The sequence below is a fragment of the Leucoraja erinacea genome, chromosome 29 (genome assembly GCF_028641065.1).
Source record: "Leucoraja erinacea ecotype New England chromosome 29, Leri_hhj_1, whole genome shotgun sequence".
Classification (NCBI taxonomy): domain Eukaryota; kingdom Metazoa; phylum Chordata; class Chondrichthyes; order Rajiformes; family Rajidae; genus Leucoraja; species Leucoraja erinaceus.
The window spans coordinates 23957400-23979815 of record NC_073405.1 but is presented as its reverse complement, the minus strand read 5'-3'; the positions used below and the strand labels follow the sequence as shown (position 1 = coordinate 23979815).

Below are 22416 nucleotides of genomic sequence, written 5' to 3'. Positions count from 1 at the left end.
AGTGCTAAGAACTAGAGCTAATAAAATCTAGTAAATCTAGATGAAATCAAGAAAAGCGAATAAAATCGAGCAGCATAGGACTGTTATTATAAAGCTCATCTTTAAACATGTGATGAAAGATTCCTTATTACCTATCAACATGCCATCAAGGCATTTGTGGTTGGACATTTCGGTGCCAAGGTCGTTCTCAGCCGTAACCCAGATGTCATGGTACGAAACCAAGTTTGAGACAAGGACCATGCATGAATTATTGGCTCCACTTGTAGTGCAATTCTTTGGTGTTAAATATCTGGTAGCGCATTTCCCAATGGTTCTGTATTGGTCAACAAATATAACACTTTAGTTTAAAGTTAACTCTGTTTAAGATGTAGACAAAGCGCACAAACACAAAACTAAGATACATCAGCAACACCACAAGGAGAGATACTTGCGTACATCAGAGGTTAGGCAATGTACATAACATGGTTTATGACCCTCAATAACTTCCCTACTTCAATTCATGTAGAATAGAATCACTCATGATCCTTTCTGGGCATTTCAAAATGCTTGTCATAGAGTCATACAGTGTGGAATCAGGCCCTTCAGCCCAACTTGCCCAGACCGACCAACATGTTCCATCTACACTAGTTAAACCTGCCTGCACTTGGCCCATATCCCTCTAAACCTATCCTATCCATTGCTTGTATTCATTTTTTTTTAAATTAGCCATAATGGTAATATTAGAAACTCAGTAACTAATTTAAACACAGCATATTCACCCTGTGATAATGAATAAAGAATCGATTTTGCAGTAACACACAGGGATCTGCAGATTAGAAATTAGTAAAAATATGAGTAAAAATACTCATGGTACTGGTAAGTGCTGGAGAAACTCAGCAGGTCAGGCAGCCTCCATAGAGGGAATCGACAGACTGTATTTGGGGTCGGGACCCCTTGAGTAAAACACAGAGTAACTCAGCAGATAGACACAAAATGCTGGAGTAGCTCAGCTGGACAGGCAGCATCTCTGGAGAGAAGGAATGGGTGACATTTCGGGTCGAGACTCCTCTGCGGCCTGATGTCAGGGGAGTGGGTGGTACAGAGATAATATGTAGTCAGAGACAGTAAGACTGGTGGGAGAACTGGGAGTTACGGGGGAACGGTCTCTGCGGAAAGGGGTGGAGATGGGAAGATGTGGCTAGTCGTGGTATTTGGTTGGAGGTGGGGAAAATGTCAGAGGATTATGTGCTGTATGCGAGGGCTAATGGGGTGGAAGGCGAGGACAAGGGGGACTCTGTCCTTGTTATGAATGGAGGGAGGTGGAGCAAGTGCTGTGGGATATCAAAGAGACCCTAGTGAGAACCTCATCTATAATTGAAGAGGGGAGCCCCTGTTCCCTAAAGAAAGAGGACATCTCCGATGAACTAGTGTCCCAAAACGTCACCAATTCCTTTTCTCCAGAGATGCTGTCTGACCCACTGAGTTACTCTGGCTTTTTGTGTCTATCATCTGTGGAAGGATTGGATAGGCAACGTCTTGGGTTGGGACCCATGTTCAGACTCTCTGCCATTTCAGATCAGGACCCTTCTTCAGACTCCAGACCAAAAAAACGTTCCCGACCCAAAAGGTCGTCTATTCATTTTCTCCACAGATCCTGTCTGACCCGCTGAGTTACTTTGTGTTTTACATTAATTTAAAAGGGTATCTCAACAAATGTTGTCATTTATAAAGGCAATTTTAAATCAATCTAGTTTTCCATTTAGTTAAAATTGTATTAAAAAGTATGAACGACGAGAACAGGGCCGGATTTACGTATAAACTAGACAAGCTTAAGCTTAGGGCTTCGAGATCTAGCGGGGCCTTCTCACCTCACTGCCTCACCGACCATCCGCCCACCGGGACCTCCTACTCTTACAGACCGCTGACCCTGGCCACTCCACCGCCCTCCAGCAGCGCGCAGCCACCGCCTTACCTGCAGCCTGGACTCAGCACCGGGCCTGAAGTTTCCACGCTGCAGATTCCCACTCCCCTGGGTTTGACTGTGCTGGGTCCTAGTGCTAGGCCCCCAACCCTGGTAATCTCAGTGGCTGTTCCACCGGGTCTTCCCCATTCCCCTCAAACCATGTGACCCCAGCTCTTCCCCACCCACACTACAGTCCTCAAACCCCCCTCCCCCCTGACCACCCACCACCGCTCCACCAGACATCGCCTCGGCCTCAGTCCACTCACCTGCCTTCCTCCGGCCCCAAACCCCATCCCTGCCGCAGGCCCAACAATCCAGAGCTTCAAATGGTGATCCAGGTGAGGCATCGCCCGCTCCGTATTGAATCCAATATGTATTTTAAAACCAACTGTTTAATGAATTAACCTCCGCAAGGTGACATCAAATTGAGCTCAATGTTATTCTTATAGACAAGGTCATGCTCATTTACTGACTTAACAGCAGCACAAAGTTGGATCAAAGTTAAACATTGAACCATATTACTCACTCCGATACATGTAATGTGTAATTAGTCTCCAAATGAGTCTCAGATCCTGGATCCCAATTACAAACAATGCTTTGTATTGCAAATGAGGTCCAGTACGATTTGCAGAGTAAAAGGTGTGGTTTCATTGGAGGATCTGAAGAGAAAAGGAATCATTATAGTTCATGGGACAATAACCTAGATCACACACGGGTTGCAAATAGCATGTTGTGCATTCTAATCCTTGAAAATGCTTGTAGCAACCTTTACTCAACCGTGCAGTATGGAGGCGGCTGCTCCTCACAAGATGGGATATCAAAGCAAGTTTAGTTTAGTTTAGTTTAGTTTAGAGATACAGCACCCTTCGGCGCACCAAGTCCGTACCGACCAGCGATCCCAGATCCCAGCACTATTCTACACACTCGGGCCAATTTACAATTTTTACCAAAGCCAATTAAACTACAAACCTGTACGTCTTTGGAGCGTGGGAGGAAACCGGAGCACCCGGTGTAAACACTTGCTTCACAGGGAGAATTTGTAAACTCGGTACAGACAACACCGTTAGTCAGGATCGAACCCAGGTCTCTGGCTCTGTCGGGCAGCAACTCTACTCCTGCGCCACCGTGCCGCCCCAAGAGCATATTTCCAGCTGCCTTTGTTTCGAGTCTCACAGCTGATTCAGAGTACCAAGGACAGGAGAAGCCCTTAACCAAGTTTAGTTTATCATCATCTGTACTGAGCAAACGGAAGATCAAATAGAACAAGTTGTGATACAACTTTAGGCTGTGCACGCCACACGAAAGAAGAAGTTCTGTACTGAGGTACAGTGAAAAACCTTGCATTGCATGCTAACCAGTCTGCAGAAAGATTATACAGCACATGATGACAATTGAGCCATCCACAGATACATGATAAAGGGAATGACATTAATACAAGATAAAGTCCAGTAAAGTCCGATTAAAGATGATCCGAAGGTCTCCAATGTGGTAATTGCATCTCAGGACTGGTCTCTAGTTGTGGAAGAAACCATTCCTGAATCTGTAGGTGTACTTTTTCAACTTCTGTACCCCGTCATCCTGTAGGATATAGGATAGGTCTTTCCAGCCAACCCCACTAATTAACCAGATCATAGTTGATTCATACCTCAATTCCAGCTGCTCCATATCTCCTGACATTATCAAACATGACTGAGATGTGAGATGAGACATATCTGAGATGTTTATCTAAGATGTGTATCTAAGCGCTTAGGTACAGTGTGTGATACTAGTCCTGAACTGTGTACAACAATGAATTTCACTGTACGTTGGTAAATGTGACTATAATTTACCATTGAATTATTGAGTCACTAGTCAATGTCTCCATGATCCAGAATACTGGATAGGAGTTGGAGTTACCTCAAGAAACTGTTGCTTTTCCCACTGCCACACACTCACAGTCCGACGTCTATTTATTCACCAGTAGACTCTTCCACGTGGCAATCTCAGGTGCGCAAGGCCTTAATCAGTCAGTGTTAGAGTCATAGAGTGATACAGCATGGAAACGGGCCTTTTGGCCTAACTTGCCCACATCGACCAACATGTCCCAGCTATACTAGTCCCACCTGCCCACGTTTAGCCTATATGCCTCCAAACCTGTCCTATCCATGTACCTGTTTAACTGTTTCTTAAATGTTGGGATAGTCCCTGCCTCAACTACCTCCTCTGGCATCTTGTTCCATACACCCACCACCCTTTGTGTGAAAACGCTACCCCTCAGATTCCTATTAAATCTTTTTCTCCTTCACATGTGACAATAAAGTATTCATTCATTCATACATATCCTCTGGTCCTTGATTCACCTGCAAGGGACTCCATGCAAAGTACCAGATCCATTCCTCTCATGATTTTATACACCTCTATAAGATCACCCCTCATCCTACTGAGCTCCAAGGAATAGAGCCCCAGCCTACTCAACCTCTATAGAGTTCTCGAAAAAAAAATCTCCAGTCCTCACAGTAACATGGGCATCTTCCATGCTCTCGAAAGTCTCCAGTAATCTTTTTTGCTTACTAAATTAGAGTCATTAGATAACTCCATACAAGATGAAATGTCAGTGCCTTTAGCAGAGCTGAAGGGAAGTGATGAGAAGAAGAACATTGAAGAGGATGTCAAGACTTCATGGTAACAGCAGCACTCAAAGCTTTTAACTGTGCCTGGGATAAAAATAAACCCAAACCCAATTTCCCCGGCACAATTTATTAGAATGCTCAATGGTAATATATTTCTCTTGGGAATTTTTTTTTAAAGTAAATGTCATCAGGATGACAATGAATGTATCACTCGGCTAAAAAATACAAACGTAATATCACAATTCTCCACAATGTCTAAAAAGTACTTTCTCCAACCAAGGAATTATTTTGAAATACTGGTCTAAGCAAATCCCGACAAGCTGCACAGTTAATGGTCCAATTTCAGACTGTATAGTGGTTAGGACATCAGTCAAACTTTACCTCATTGACTAGGCATAAAATATATTAGGCCACAAATAAAAAAACAAACGTTAGTGCTGTCAAGTTCCAGCACTCCAGTAGGGGGCAGTAATACCTTTCATTTCCAAACACCTTTATGGTGGCAAACTCATGATCTTGCTGCATGAATGGAGTAAGTAGTGAGATTCTTCTGCACATAAATAAACATATTGTTTCCTCTGATCTGACCTCCAAAAACTCCCACCCCAATCTTTGCACACACCCCAAGCCTTTCCACTTGTCACTTTAATTTCATGCTTGTGTTTTGTGTATTTTGTGTTTTTATGATTGCTGGCAGGTCAATTTCCCTCCTGGGATAGAAAGTTCTATCATATCGTATTGTATCATATCGTATCAAAACTATAAGAGTCCCGACCCAAAATGTCAACTTCCCATTTTGAAAAGAACTGAGCCTGACCCACTGAGTCACTCCAGCACTTTGTGTCTATCTTAAGTAATTTCTTCGTACTATATTATAAAATAAATGAAGCCCAAAAACTTCAACGTCAGCACGGCACAGTTCTGCTGAGAGAACCGACGGTCCATTTGCGAGCATTATGCGTCTGGGGCTGACTCAGCCACTCACATTCCAACTGAGCGATATTAACTGCTCTCTCTGCTTGTAATCATCTCCCAACAAAACAAACATAAAGTGTGATTTGAGAAATCAATTTAACCTCAAGTATAAACTCATACACAATGGGGAACTGGTATTGATGCGCCTTTATTATTGTCATGTGTACAGAGATACACTGAAATACTTTGTTTTGCGTGCTAACCAGGGGACTCATACGATAAATGAGTATAGGAAGGAGTGCAAAAGAGAACATTAATGAAGTGCGTATAGTGTTACAGCTACTGAGAAAGCAGTGAAAGGGCTGCAAAGAGGTAGATTGGAAAAATCGGGAATATAGCCCGGGCATACATATGAGATGCCCGCTCAAGAGGCTGATAACAGCAGGGAGAAGCTGATCTTTTTTTTAAATTTCAAAATAGACTTTATTCTGGTAATATATACAATACATGAACCGTGCAAAAAATTCATCCAACATTTTTCGGAGGCTACACAAATTATTCAATACAGTCTACATACATTGCTCAAATTTCACAAATTTATCCCCCACCCTTGCCACACGTGGCCCACTGGCGTGGAATACCTTCCCTTATTTTGAGGGGCGTCTCCACCACACCCTGCCCCCCCATGTCCAGCAGCGGAAGGGCCCTAGACTGTGGTCCTCCCCCACCGAGCATTGGCGTTGGTTGCACTGAGCTTCAGTGGGCCCCTCAGCACGTACTCCTGCAGTCTGCAGCGGGCCAGTCGGCAACATTCCCCGACGGACATCTCGCTCCGCTGGGTGGTGAGCAACGCTCGGGCAGACCAAAGAGCGTCTTTCACCGAGTTGATGACCCTCCAGCAGCACTCGATGTCAGTCTCTGAATACGTCCCTGGGAACAGTCCGTAAATCACAGAGTCCTCTGTGACGGAGCTGTTCGGAATAAATCGTTCCAGGGACCCTTGCAGACCTCTCCAGACTCTCTTTGCGAATCCACACTCTGCAAAGAGGTGGGCAACCGTCTCCTCTCCATAGCAGCCGTCCCGGGGGCAGCGTGCGCTGGTAGTGAGGTTTCGACGGTGCAGGAAAGATCTGACTGGGAGGGCTCCCCTCACTGCCAGCCAAGCCAGGTCTTGGTGCTTGTTGGTGAGTTCTGGCGATGAGGCATTTTGCCAGACAAGCTGGGCAGTCTGCTCTGGGAACCACGCCACCGGATCCATCGAGTCATTTCCCTGCAGTGCCTGCAGGACGTTCCATGCTGACCACTGCACGATGGACTTGTGGTCAAAGGTGTTGGTCCGGAAGAACCTTTCCACAAACGACAGATAGTGCGGCAATGTCCAGCTGACTGGCATATTGCGTGGCATCTGCGCAAGGCCCATCCTTCTCAACACCGGGGACAGGAAGAAACCTCATCGGGTAGTGACACTTGGTGCCCACGTGCCTTGGCTCTACGCTCCGCCTGATGCAGCCACACACAAAGGTGGCCATCAGGGTGAGGGCGACGTTGGGCACGCTTTTACCCCCGTTGTCTGCTGACTTGTGCATTGTGGCCCGTCGCACCCGGTCTATCCTTGTCCCCCAGATGAACTGGAAGACGGCCCGGGTGATCCCTTTGGCGTAGGAGGGAGGGACAGGCCACACTTGCGCCTAGTACAGCAGCCCCGAAAGCACCTCACACCTGATGACCAATTTTTTTCCCCATTATAGCGAGGGAGCGTTGCCTCCACAGCTCCAGCTTCTTCCCCACCTTGGCTATCCGCTCCAGACAATTCTTGTTACATGCCTTGAGTCTGGTGGTTCATGCCTTCAAGCTTTTGTATCTTCTGCCTGACGCAAGAGCGGAGAAGAGAGGACCAACGTTGGCTGCATTCCTGAGGCAGGGTGATGTGTCAAAGGAGTGAATGGGAGCGGGAGGCTCGTCTGCGTGATAGTCTGGGCTGTCTTCACAACTCTGCAATTTCTTGCTGCCTTGGGTATCCAATATGATCATGGCTGATCTACGTTCATCTCAATTCTTCTACTGTAATTGTTCCCCATAATACTCTATCTTTCAGTATTTTCTCCCTCCATCTTGAATATATCCAATGATCTGTGCTCCAATAGTCACTTCAGTTTAGTTTATTGTCATGTGTACCGAGGTACAGTGAAAAGCTTTTTGTTGTGTGCTATCCAGTCAGCAGAAAGACAATACATGATTACAATCAATCCATTTACAGTGTATAGATACATGATAAGGGAATAACGTTTAGTGCAAGGTAAAGCCAGAAAGGTCTAGCCAAGGATAGTTTGAGGGACATCAAAGAGGTAGTTAGTCCAGCATGGCCTTGGAAAGCAGAGACAACATCATGGATATTGTGCTGGTCTTTGGAAGTGGACTTCAATCCACAACCTTTCAACCCAAAGGCAGGGCAGCTCCCAACAGAACAATTGCTGGGCTTTACACAGTTGGTGGTTGTTGCTCGTGCAAGTACAGGCATACTTTGAAAGATTGATAGCAGATGAGTCTTGGGCATCTAATGAGAAGCCAAGAATCCCATTACATCTGCAACTGATTTTAAGCTGACCGTCTCCCCGCCATTGAGTGGAGCAGGCAGCAACTCACAATATTCCTTCATACTAAATGAGTATTTTACTGTTAACAAATTTTGCCCATTAAGGCAATGCGAAAATGAATATTCATAAAAGTATGGAAAATGGGATTGATGTGACACACGTGATAGTTTAGTTTAGTTTATTGTCACATGTACCAAGCTTTTTTGTTGCATGCTATTCAATCAGCGGAAAGATAACGTATGGTTACAATCAAGCTGTCCGCAGTGCACAGTTACAGGATAAAGGGAATAATGCTTAGTGCAGGATAAGGTCTAGTAAAGATAGTCCAAGGGTCTCCAGCGAGGTAGATGGTAGGTCAGGCCAACGCCCATGATAGTGACACCCACCATAATGGCACCCACTGCTATGAAACTAGAGGGAACAGAGCCCATCCAATGCAGCCAAGCAAGCACTTTGACTTCCATTAATTACATATATATTAGAGCGGCTTGGTGGACAGCGGTAGAGTTGCTGCCTTACAGTGCCAGAGACCCAGGTTCGATCCTGACTACGGGTGCTGTCTGTACAGAACTTGTACGTTCTCCCCGTGGGTTTTCTCCGGCTGCTCCGGTTTCCTCCCACACTCCAAAGACATACAGGCTTTTATGCTAATTGTTTTGATAAAATTGTAAATCTTCCCTAATGTGTGCCACCCTGTGTTATTGTGCAGGGATCGCTGGTCGGTGTGAACTTGGTAGACCGGAGGGCATCTTTCCACGCTGTTTCTCTAAACTAAACCCTATTCACTCCTCCTCTGAACTTACATCCAGCTCTGACCTCAACCCATTGAAGCAGCTGCAGCGATCCGTTGTGAAGGACAGAGCAAGTCAGGTTCCCTTTGAGTTGATTGAAACTGGGTATGGTGACTGTCAGCACCTGGTCATTCAATGCACTGTACCGGCTTCTCAAAATCTCATCCTTGTCCAGTTGCCAGACCACGTCAATTGGGTTGTCCTTGTAGTCGACAGTGCAAGCTCCGCTTCTTGGCAGTAAAGTAGCTCTCAAAGGATTACCAAGGAGGATAACGGAGGAATTCAATGCAATGTGACTGCAGTTTTTCGACATCATGTGGGCAGCGTCTGAAGATTAAGGCAACACAGTGTCAGTGATCCATGCAGGTCTATCCAAACGTCAAGAGACAAGAGTCCAGAGTGTCATTGGTACCGGCAATGGAACAATGAAATTCTAACTTGCCACAGCTCGATTGATTGAACTCATTGAAAGATACAGCATGGATACAAGTCCTTCGGCACAGCAGGTACACGACAACTGACCAAATCATCCATCCATACTATTTCTGTGTTAAACCATTCTCACATCCACCCTTGCTGATTAGGGGAAATTTTAGTGACCAATTAACCAAAAAATGTGCGCGTTTTTAGGATATAGCATGAAGAGGAAATATACAAAGTCACTGGGAGAAGAACATGCAAATTCCACACAAACAGCATCCAAAGTCAGGATCAAACCCAGATCTCTGGTGCAGTGAGGCACAGCTGTGCCACCAGGTTCAAGAGCAACTTTTTCCTCAGGGACCATCGGTCTCTAGAACACTAACCCCCAAACTAACTAATCTTCTATGAACAATGTCTTTGGTTGCATTAGGGACTTTGGTTTGCACTATTTTCACTATTGTGGTGACCTGGTATTATGGCTATTAGCTTATTGTATTTTTGATTATTATACATTATCTGTGTACTATTATGTTTGCAACCCTTTTAAGCTACAGCAAGAAATTCATTGTTCTGGTGTTGGTACATAAGACCATTACATGATCTGGATTCTTGAAAGGCAACCCGTTTCCTCCTCAGGGGAAAGCTAGTTACAAAAATCTAGAAATAATTCTTAATTCTAATCCATTTTTGTTTCTAAGTGTTTCTACAAATGGGAATCCCAGCAAGTAGACGGAGTTGCAAGGTGCAAGGGCTGGGAAGTAGATGGATATTGATTGCACCTCGTTAGGTCCAGTGTGAGCGGATTTCACTCAGTCAACATGCTCACTCCAGCATAGATGGTGTCCTATTATGAGCACTACTCTCCCCTGCTCTCCTCTACAATGCCCAAGGGCAGCACAGCGGTAGAGTTGCTGTCTTACAGCGGCAGAGACCCATGCGCGATCCTGCCTACGGATGCTTATCTGTACAGAGTTTGTACATTCTCACTGTGACTACGTGGGCTTTCTCCAGGTGCGCCCACTCCTTCTTCCCAGAGGCAGGTACTATCGATAAGTTTAGGACAGGATACGAGTCAAATGCGGGTGGGTGGGACTAGTGTAGATGGGACATGCTGGCCAGTGTGAGCAAGTTGGGCCAAAGGGCCTATTTCCACGCTGTAAGACTCTATGACTCCACAGACCTACAGGTTTGTAGTTGAAATGCCTTCTGTAAATTGTCGCTAGAGTGTAGGATAGAACTAGTGTACGGGCGACCACTGGTTGGTGTGAACTTGGTGTGTTGAAAGGCCTGTTTTTCACACTCTACAACCGCACCGCCCCCCCCCCCCCCCCCCCCCCCCCCCCCTCCTCCTCCGGATCCCACAATGTGCGAGTCCCCACGTGAGACTTAACTGGCAACTGGTACCTGCTGTCTTCCTGCCCACCAGGCACCTGCCAGCAAGCAGACCTGTTATGAGGCAAGAAACCTGTTGAAAAAGATTAAGACACATGGCAGCTGATTTCTGCCAGACAGTGCTGGAAACCTCGAACATTAGGGCTTTATGCCAGCTCGATAGAGTGCTAACTCCAATTGCGCATTCAATCAGTGTTGTCAGATATTGCCACAATTGTGCAGTTTTGAATATCACATAATATTCTTCCAAAGATTCAGATAAATTATGTTCTTTTTCTTGCACCCTTTTCCCAGCCTGTAAGCAATGAAGCAGGCAGGAAGGCCATTTCTACATAGCAAGGCTCCAGAAACAACTACCTTAAGAAATAATCAGTTTGGACCTTGGAGACTTTAGAGATATAGCGCAGAAACAGGCCCTTCAGCCCACTGAATCCATGCCAACCCAGCAATCACCCTGTACACTAACATTATCCAACATGTGGCACAATTTATAATTTTACAATAGCCAATAAACCTACAAACCCTGTACATCTTTAGAGTGTGGGAGGAAACCAGAGCACCCGGAGAATATCCACGCCATCACAGGGAGAACGTACAAACTCTGTACAGACAGCACCTGTATTTAAGAATGAACCCGGGTCACTAACGCTGTAGGCAGCGATTCTACCGCTATGTCACGATGCCGCCCCACTTTAAAACTTCAAGGACTTACCTGCACCAATCATGAGAACCAGCAGAAACCAAACCTCCAGTTCCGGGAAGGTTATCTTGGCTGTCATGGTCATTAGAGTTCAACAAAACCTGGAACAGCAATATTAACATGACAATGCAAACAATGTCTAAAGTAGCTTTGTGAAATATTTCAAAGATGATCCCACTAACGATACAAAATATTGAGAGAACGGGCAATATTCAGGAGCAGGCATATGCTTTTGGCTTTTCAAGCCTTCTGTCGTTCAATATCAAACTGATACAATACCTCAACTATCCATTCAATGATTTAATGGTACTTTATTGTCACATGTGCCGAGATACAGTAACATTCCTTTTTTGCTTACATTTCAGTAAAAGTATTACCATACATAAGCACAATGTTAATTACGTACAAGTGTGGAGGAATAATAAACTGAGACAATATACAAGTCGCCATGTTTTGCCGCCATCTTTCAAGATTCATCTGAAAGTTGTTATAAATATACAGTTCTTGATTCAGTCAGAAAGGCCTTTTCCCATCCACACTCCAATTTCCCTGAAATTGAGGGAACATTCTAAATGTTCCCTTTTACGTCCAACTAGACTAAGTGGGACCCGTTGGGTCCCAGTCACATGGGAGGCCTGATCCCAGCGCAATATTCCACCACTCACCTGTTCTCCCAATGCAACCTGTTGCCCCATAGCAACATTCCACAACTCAGGGGAGGGGTTGTGGGGAAAGGGAGGGTGTAGGAAACGGTGGGTGTGAGGAAAGGGGGGAGGGGGAGGGGGGGGGGGGGGGGGCTCACACTCTGCTCACCCCGCACCTTCAGCTTTCGGCCTCACGCAGCTGATCCCGGTCCCACTCTGGTTTCACTCAGAGGCTTCCGGTTCAACTCAGCAGCTTCCGGCTGGTCTTGCTGACTCCCCGCGAGCTGCTCAACACACTGCGCCCCTTCAGCTTTTTATTCTCCTCGCCGCTTTATTGACAGCGGGTTCCGGAAGGGGGAGGGTTTTACGATTTTTAAACCTTCATAACTTTTGTACTATTTCACCGATCAGAACAAAACTTATTTGACTTGCAGCAGAGGAGAATGGCGAGTAGCGCTATGGGGGGGGGGGGATCGTTTTTGCGCAAATTTAATTACAACGCAGACCGGAAGTGGTCAAGAGTTTTCAGTAATAGTATAGATGATCTAGTAATATTGCTCAACGATTTACATTTCAGAAGGGCAGCAACACACCAATATATCTCCTTAATCCTAAAAGGTGCAACCCTTACCCCGAGACCATGCTTTGCATTCTCCAGTTGTGCAAAGAGCCAAACAGCAGCACCTACATCAACGTTCAGGCTTCGAGCTTCACTGGCGTGGACAACATTTATAGCCCATCTATAAATGTCCTGAAGAAGGTAGTGGATTGCTGCCATCTTGAGTCACTGCACTCCTGCTGTTGAAGATTCTCCCACGATAATATAGGAATAAAGGCGAAGACTATTTTCTAAATGGGGAGAGAATCCAGAAATCAGAGGTGCAAAGGGACTTGGGAGTCCTGGAGCAGGATTCCCAAAAAGTTAATCTGCAAGTTGCATCAGTAGTAAAGAAAGCAAACTCAATGCTAGCATTTATTTTGAGAGGGTTTGTATACAAAAACAGGGATGTAATGCTGAGGTCTATAAGGCGCTGGTAAGGCCGCATTTGGAGTACTGTGAGCAATTCTGAGCACCATATCTGAGGAAGGATGTGCTGGCTCAGGAGAGGATCCAGAGAAGGTTTACAAAAATTATCCCAGGAATGACTAGGTTAACCTATGATAAGCGTTTGTCGGCATTGGGCCTGTACTCGCTGGAGTTTAAAGAATGAGGGGGGATCTCATTGAAACATAGAGAAGTGAAAGGCTTGGATAGAGTGGATGTGGAGAGGATGTTTCCACAAGTTGGAGCGTCTAGGACTAGAGGTCATAGCTTTAGAATTAAAGGACGTTCTTTTAGGAAGGAGATGAGGAGAAATTTCTTTAGTCAGAGGGTGGTAAATCTGTGGAATTCTTTGCTACAGAAGGCTGTAGAGGCCAAGATATTTTTAAGGCAGATTTTTGATTAGTACAGGTGTCAGAGTTTGTGGGGAGAAGGTAGGAGAATGGGGTTAGGATAGAGCAATAGATCAGCCATAATTGAATGGCATAGTAGAATTGATGGGCCGAATGGCCTAATTCTACTCCTATCCCTTATGAGAGGTTGAGCAGTCTGGGACTTTATTCCTTGGAGTGCAGGAGGATAAGGTGTATAACAACATTAGGGAAATTATATATCCAAAGAAGAGGAATCAAGAACCAGAGGACATAGATTTATGTCGAGGGAAAGATTTAATAGGAACGCAAGGGGTAATTTTTTCCACACAAAGGTTGGTGGGTGTATGGAATGAGCTGCCAGAGGAGGTAGTTGAGACAGGAATGATCATAACATTCAAAGACATTTGGACAAGGACATGCATAGGAAATGTTTAGAAGGATATGGGCCAAACACTAGTCAGTGGGACTTATGGAGATGGGGCATTGTGGTCGGCATGGGCAAGTTGGGATGAAGGGCCTCTTTCTGCGCTGTATGGCTATGACTATAGGGAGATCCATGATTTATGCAGAGTAACCAAGAACAGAGAACAATACTTTGCCAAATCAAGTTTAGATTGCAACTTGTTCTCATGCACGTGGCATGGTGGCACAGCGCCAGAGACCCTGGGTCGATCCCGACCTGTATGCAATTTGTATGTTCTCCCCACGACCTGCATGGATTTTCTCCGGGATCTCCGGCTTCCTCCCACACTCCAAAGAGATACCGGTTCGTAGATTACTGGTAATTGGCTTGGCAGAATTGTAAATTGTCCTCACAGTGTGTAGGATAGTGTAAGTGTGCAGGGATTGCTGGTCGGCGAAGGGCCTGTTTCCACACTGTGTCTCCAAACTAAACTAAATACTTGTTGGCCCAGTCTTTTTTGAAGGGAGGATCAATGGGTTTCTGAGGCACTTTTGCGATAGGCTTAACTGGTAACTGCGGGGTGTACATTGATTAGTGGGACAAACTGACGCCGCAAAGGCAAGCAGGGACAATTAATATTTGGTGTGGTTAAGGGGTGCAAATCCGGCAGGTTGTTTATCTGAGAGCATGTCACGATTCTGGAGGTATTGGAGCTACATTCAGACAAGTGGGGAGTGTACCTTCACACTCCTGACGTCTTTTGTAGATGGTGGAAAGGCTTTGAGGCGTCAGGAGATCAATAACCTGCGGCAAGATCGCCAGGGTTGTCCCTGTTCAGGTAGCCTCCAGTAGCTGATCCAGGTGTGTTTCTGGTCAATGGTTACCATCCCAAGACTTCAATGGTGGGGAACTTGGAGATGGTAATTCCACTGAATGTCACGGTTAATTGGAGACAATGAACTGCAGATGCTGGTATCTTGAGCAAAACAAAGTGCTGGAGGAACTCGACGGGATAATGGACCAATGATATTTTGGGTCGGGACCCAAAACATTGCCTGTCGATTTCCACCAGGGATACTGCCTGACCTGAGATGCACCAGCACTGTGGTTTGGTCATGGCTAACTCGTCTCTCACGTTGGAGAATGTCATCCTTCGATAGTTCAATGGCCTGAGTTACTTTTCAAACTTGTCGGTCCCTGGCCCAGTCTTCTTTAGTTCTGGCTGCTTCATCAGCTGAGGATAGATACAAAGTTCTGGAGTAACCCAACAGGTCAGGCAGCATCTCGGGAGAAAACAGATGAGAGACGTTTAGAATCGGGACCTTTAACTGGTTCCCACCAGAAATGTCACCTTCTTTTCCAAGACATGCTGCCTGCCTTGCTGAGTTACTCCAGAACCTTGCGTGTATCTTTGGTATGAAGCAGCATCTGCAGTTCTTTGTGTCTACATTTCATCTGTTGCGGAGTCAGGAACAGAATTGATCATTTTTAATCAACAGCAAACATTTTTAATTTATCATCAAACATCCCTCTTCAAATCTCGTGTTTGAAGGAAGGCCATGAATGAAGAGGCGGAAGCCAATTGGGCCCTGGACACTGACCTAAGTAACTTGTGCGCGATGTCCTATGGCAGGGATAATCAGTGTCCGCCAACTCCAACCACGTGTCTGTATGCAAGCTAAAATATACACCATGCTACAGATGAATGTTAGATTCTCATCAGAATTCCACTTAACATCCCTGTACATCAATTATCCTATCATTCCTTTCCAGAATTTAATGTATCATTGAGATCTTGCATTCCTTTTTAATTGAAAAACATAATTTCCAAATGATTCAGCGCATTAAAGTCACTAAGGAAATACCTTATTATTTTAACTTTGATGTATGCTGCACCTACAGTTTGCAAGACGCAGAGGATGTTCTTTGGAAGTGAAAAATACCCACACTACTCATTAAACCAAGTTGTTCACTGGTTTACATTAGTTTATAAAAAGTTTCTGTGGAGTTTCAGCTTCATTCACAACCGGCCCACGGAAGAAACCTGACCTCATCAATGAACCCTCTTGATAATGAATCTGCTCAAAATAGTCATAGAGACATAGAGTGATACAATGTGGACACAGGCCCCACAGCCCAACTTGCCCACACCGGCCAACATGTCCCAGCTACACTAATCCCACCTTCCCCCATTTGGTCTATATCCCTCCAAACCTGTCCTATCCATGCACCTGTCTAAATGTTACTTAAATGTTGGGATAGCCCCTGCCTCAACTACCTCTTCTGGCAACATGTTCCATACATCCACCACCCTCTGCGTGAAAAAGTTACCCCTCGGATTCCTATTAAATCTTTTTCCCTTCACCTTAAACCTATGTCCTCTGGTCCTACTCTGGGCAAGAGACTGTGTATCTACCCGATCTATTCCTCTCATGATTTTAGTAACCTCAATAAGATCACCCCTCATCCTCTTGAGTTCCAAGGAATAGTCCCAGCTTACTCAACCTCTCTATAGCATAGACCCTCTAGCCCTGGCTCATGCCCTCGAGTCCCGGCACCATCCTAGTAAATATTCTCTGTTACCTTTCCAGCATGACAGCTTTTCTATAACATGGTGCCCAGAGCTGAACACAAAACTCAACAATGGCACTGAGAAGACCACACTTGGAGTATTGTGTATAGTTTTAGTCACCCCCACCACACCCGCTATAGGAAAGATACCGTTAGGATCGTCAAGTAGGAAAGAGTACACAGAAGGTCTTCGAGGATGTTGCCAGGACTTGAGGGCCTGAGCTACAGGGAGAGTTTGGGCAGCTGGGCCTTTATTCCTTGGAGTGCAGGCAGAAGAGGGATAATCTTATAAAGATGTACAAAATAATGTGGGAAATAGAAAAGGTGAATACACCCAGGTCTTTTTTCCCCCCTAAGGGGAAGATTTAATGAGAACCTGAGGGACAACCTTTGCAGACGGAGGGTGATGGAAATATGGAAGTACCTGCCAGAGGAAGTAGTTGCGGCAGGTTGCAACATATTAAAAAAAGACCTGGACAGGTCCCAGAAATTTCAGTGTGTTCAATCCATTTTAATTGATGCATTTCTGAAGACTTGATGGGATCAGGCAGGAAGGTGGACCAAGATAAAATCTGCCTTGCCCTTACAGAGTGACGGAGGACCCCAACTACTAGTGGCATCCACAGCATAAAATGCATGTCCAAGACACCACTTTTCAGAAGCATCTGCTGGGCCTCCACATTATGCAGATGCAGCCTTTAGTGGTACTTCGAAGGACTGTACATCATTAAAGCAGACCAACCCAAGTGTGCTACTGGCCAAAGCTGCCCAAACCAAGTCTCAGCATCTGCCAACACTCTGCTTAGGCCACTCTGCCTTCCCCACGCAAGCAATGACTCTGATGCATTGCCCAAACTTCCAGCCCCTAAGAACCACGTGCACCTCAAGCATACAGATCCTTTCGGACAGATATGAAGGTGCTGGTGCTGCCTTCAAATTACTCTTACCACCTTCATGCTGCCGTTCTTGTCCTTCTTGTTGGAGGTCAACTGGTTTGGGATGTGGTGTCTAAGCAGCCTTGGTGAGTTGATGTGGAGAGCATTGTTCAGGTGGTGCAAACTGCAGACACTGTACGTGTGTTTAAACTTATACCTACCCAAAACAGGACGCATGTATGTGTGCAGTTCGCAACATCTTCACAATGCTCTCCACATCAACATTGACAGCATATCCCAAACCTGTGACCCTCAACTAGAAGAGCAAAGGTAGCAAGGATGAAGGAATACAGCAAGCCACAAATCCTACGTCATACAGTGCCCTTGCTTCCATTTATCCTCAAGGGCCTGTCCCACTTACGCAACTTTCCCGACGACTGCCGGCACCCGTCATAGGTCGCCGAAAATTTTCAACATGTTGAAAATTCAGCGGCAACCAGAAAGACGCTATGACTCTTTGGGTGTCTAGGAGCCCTCTCACGACCATACAGACCACCCTTGGTGACATATCAGTTATTAAAGATTGGATAGCAGCACATTTGGAAAGTGGTGAAATCATTGGACAAAGTCAGCATGGATTTGCGAAAGGTAAATCATGTCTGACGAATCTTATAGAATTTTTCAAGGATGTAACTAGTAGCGTGGATAGGGGAGAACAGTGGATGTAGTGTATCTGGACTTCCAGAAGGCTTTCAACCAGGTCCCACATAAGAGATTAGTATACAAACGTAAAGCACATGGCATTGGGGGTTCAGTATTGATGTGGATAGAGAACTGGCTGGCAAACAGGAAGCAAAGAGTAGGAGTAAACGGGTCCTTTTCACAATGGCAGGCAGTGACTAATGGGGTACCGCAAGGCTCAGTGCTGGGACCCCAGCTATTTACAATATATATTAATGATCTGGATGAGGGAATTGAAGGCAATATCTCCAAGTTTGCGGATGACACTAAGCTGGGGGGCAGTGTTATCTGTGAGGAGGATGCTAGGAGACTTCAAGGTTACTTGGATAGGCTGGGTGAGTGGGCAAATGTTTGGCAGATGCAGTATAATGTGGATAAATGTGAGAGTATCCATTTTGGTGGCAAAAACGGGAAAGCAGACTATTATCTAAATGGTGGCCGACTAGGAAAAGGGGAGATGCAGCGGGACCTGGGTGTCATGGTACACCAGTCATTGAAAGTAGGCATGCAGGTGCAGCAGGCAGTGAAGAAAGCGAATGGTATGTTAGCTTTCATAGCAAAAGGATTTGAGTATAGGAGCAGGGAGGTTCTACTGCAGTTCTACAGGGTCTTGGTGAGACCACACCTGCAGTATTGCGTACAGTTTTGGTCTCCAAATCTGAGGAAGGACATTCTTGCCATAGAGGGAGTGCAGAGAAGGTTCACCAGACTGATTCCTGGGATGTCAGGACTGTCTTATGAAGAAAGACTGGATAGACTTGGTTTATACTCTCTAGAATTTAGGAGATTGAGAGGGGATCTTATAGAAACTTACAAAATTCTTAAGGGGTTGGACAGGCTAGATGCAGGAAGATTGCTCCTGATGTTGGGGAAGTCCAGGACAAGGGGTCACAGTTTAAGGATAAGGGGGAAATCCTTTAAAACCGAGATGAGAAGAACTTTTTTCACACAGAGAGTGGTGAATCTCTGGAACTCTCTGCCGCAGAGGGTAGTCGAGGCCAGTTCATTGGCTATATTTAAGAGGGAGTTAGATGTGGCCCTTGTGGCTAAGGGGATCAGAGGATATGGAGAGAAGGCAGGTACGGGATACTGAGTTGGATGATCAGCCATGATCATATTGAATAGCGGTGCAGGCTCGAAGGGCCGAATGGCCTACTCCTGCACCTAATTTCTATGTTTCTATATCGCGGGTGTCACCTGTATGGTCATGAGAGGTTGCCAGACGTTGCCTGTATGATGGTGAAAGGTCTCCTAGACACCCAAAGAGTCGAACATCTTTCTGGTCGCCGCTGGATTTTCAACATGTTGAAAATTTTCGGCGACTTATGACGGGTGCTGGCAGTGGCCGAAAAGGTTGTGTAAGTGGGACAGGCCCTTCGCTGGTTCAAAATCCTGAACGTCGACCTAGCAGAATTGAGAACAGTTTCACTTCAATAGACTATTGTGGTTAAAGAACGCTTTCCACTGCCATTGTGGGCAATTAGGGCTGAGCATTAAATGTTGGCTTTCCTCAGTGTCACCCACTTCACATAAACAAATACATTTTAAAAGTCTTATACAGTACACAGTTGTTAAGAGGTGTGGTGTAACCAAGGAGCAGCACAGTGGCACAGCTGGTAAAGCTGCTGCCTCAGAGCCAGAGACCCGTGTTAGATCCTGACCTTGGGTGCTGTCTGTGCGGAGTTTGGCCGTTCTCCCTGTGACTGCGCACGTTTCCCCTGGGTGATCTGGTTTCCTCCCGCATTCCAAAGATGTGCTTGTTTGTTGGTTAATTGGCCGCTCAATTGTCTATGGGATTGGGTGGATGTAAAAGTGGGATAACGTAGAACCAGTGCAAACGGGTGATCGATGGTCGGCCGGGGTCGATGGGCTGAAGGGTCCGTTTCAATCAATAGTTAAAACAACAACATTCTATCATGGGTCCTTCTGTTATTAAGGGCTAATGTTCGGTTAGACTCTAATCTTTGTATTTACCACATCGATGCAACTTTTGCACATGGACCCCTAAATGTTTTCAGACTGTCTATTGTCTATTGCGAATCTAGATTTGATTCTTTAAATTATTTAGTAGTTGGTCTAAAAAATATAACTTTGCACGCAATTCCTTTGCAATACATCTGCAAGTTTTGATTATGTACTTTTTAGTCATCATTTCCAACTTTATGTTCCTACCTCCACTGGACTTGTGTCGTCAGACATTAGATCCAAGTCATCTATGAACTACCTCAATTGTTGATGCTAGGAAACCTCATAGGACATTAGCTATTTACTTCCCTTATAAATAGGACAAATAACATTGTTTGCCATCTCATTCATGCTCAGTTTCGTTTATGCTGTCACCTGCAATATTTGTCATTGAAGCAAATCCATATTAACAATTGTTCCTTTCTTGGAAAATAATCAAAGTTTTAGCCATTTGAATGATCATATTACTAGCTATGATTAATGCCCCCAGCTGGCCTAGAAAATAGCATGTGCGCATTTTTATTATTGAAAGCTCTTGAAGGGGCTGCACAGGGGAGGGCAAATGTTGTTAGTCTCTGCCTCTTGTGCTAGTCACTGATCAGCAAGACTAAAGATGGATATAGAAGGTGATGCAATTTCAAGGCACGACATACACTGTGTGCCAAATCCTTCTGCATCTTCTGCCAGACAGGAGCAAGGGAAAGGAATCACCGTTTAGTTAATTATCATGTGTGCAGAGATACAGTGAAAAGCTTTTTAGTTGCATGCTGTAGTCAGTGGAACATTACAATCAAGCCATCCACAGTGCACAGAGACAGGATTAAAGAAATAACATTTAGTGCAAGATAAAGTCCAGTAGCCTCTGATTAATAATGGTCAGAGGGTCTCCAATGAAGTAGATGGTAGCTCAGGACTACTCTCTGGTTAATGATAGGATAAACATCTGTATCTCTTGCTTAATCAAAGAGAGGTGTCTGGGGTGAGACATGTCCTTGATTATGCTGGTGGCCATGCCGAGGCAGCATGAAGTGTAGATGGGGTCAATGGAAGGGTGATTTGTTTGGACAAGGGGGAGCCAGTGGATGTAGTGTACCTGGATTTTCAGAAAGCATTTGATAAGGTCCCACATAGGAGATTAGTGGGCAAAATTAGGGCACATGGTATTGGGGGTAGAGTGCTGACATGGATAGAAAATTGGTTGGCAGACAGGAAACAAAGAGTAGGGATTAACGGGTCCCTTTCAGAATGGCAAAGAGTGCCTAGTGGTGTACCACAAGGCTCGGTGCTGGGACCGCAGTTATTTACAATATACATCAATGATTTAGATGAAGGGATTCAAAGTAACATTAGCAAATTTGCAGGTGACACAAAGCTGGGTGGCAGTGTGAACTGTGAGGAGGATGCTATGAGAAAGCAGGGTGACTTGGACAGGTCGGGGGAGTGGGCAGATGCATGGCAGATGCAGTTTAATGTGGATAAATGTGAGGTTATCCACTTTGGTAGCAAAAACAGGAAGGCAGATTATTATCTAAACGGTTTCAAGTTGGGAAAAGGGGAAATACAAGGGGATCTGGGGTCCTCGTTCATCAGTCAACAAAAGTAAGCATGCAGGTACAGCAGGCAGTGAAGAAAGCGAATGGCATGTTGGCCTTCATGACAAGAGGAGTTGAGTATAGGAGCAAAGTGGTCCTTCTGCAGTTGTGAGGGCCCTAGTGAGACCTCACCTGCAGTATTGTGTGCAGTTTTGGTCCCCTAATTTGAGGAAGGACATTCTTGCTATTGAGGGAATGCAGCGTAGGTTTACAAGGTTAATTCCCGGGATGGCGGGACTGTCATAGGCTGAGAGAATGGAGCGGCTGGGCTTGGAATTTAGAAGGATGAGAGGATATCTTATTGAAACATAAGATTATTAAGGGCTTGGACACGCTAGAGGCAGGAAACATGTTCCCAATGTTGGGGTAGTCCAGAACCAGGGGCCACAGTTTAAGAATAAGGGGTAAGCCATTTAGAACTGAGACAAAGAAACGCTTTTTCACAGAGAGTGGTGTCTGTAGAATTCTCTGCCTCTGAATACTTTCAAAAGAGAACTAGATAGGGCTCTTAAAGATAGAGGTGTCAGGGGATATGGGGAGAAGGCAGGAACGGGGTACTGACTGGGGATGATCAGCCATGATCACATTGAATGGCGGTGCTGGCTCGAAGGGCCAAATGGCTTACTCCTGCACCTATTGTCTATTGTGATGTTTCCAGTTATAATATTTAAACCGTGCCATATTCAGTGGATTTCCTAATGATATACTGGGACCCAGGTTAGTCCTGGTATTGTCTCTTGGCATTGGGAGATAAGCTTTCGATTATGTTAGCTGCTTTTCCGAGGCAGCGCGAAGTGCAGATTGAGCTAAGGGTGGGAAGTCTGGAACTGGGCTACAATAAGA

General features: G+C 45.3%; 1 protein-coding gene across 5 annotated transcripts in view; it reads right to left on the bottom strand.

Annotated features, from left to right (window-relative positions):
* LOC129711330 (interleukin-6 receptor subunit beta-like) overlaps positions 1–22416 on the bottom strand; it is a 61427-nt gene that overhangs the window by 28620 nt on the left and 10391 nt on the right. For 3 of the 5 annotated variants that reach the window (XM_055658910.1, XM_055658911.1, XM_055658912.1), the window contains 4 exons: positions 11379–11467; positions 8864–9178; positions 2469–2601; positions 132–313 (listed from right to left, as the gene is read on the bottom strand). In XM_055658910.1, coding sequence (XP_055514885.1) covers positions 132–313; positions 2469–2601; positions 8864–9178; positions 11379–11451 — 703 coding nt within the window. In that variant the 5' untranslated portion in view covers positions 11452–11467. The remainder of the gene's footprint in view (positions 1–131; positions 314–2468; positions 2602–8863; positions 9179–11378; positions 11468–22416) is intronic. The other 2 variants (XM_055658914.1, XM_055658915.1) reach the window with 1 other exon arrangement.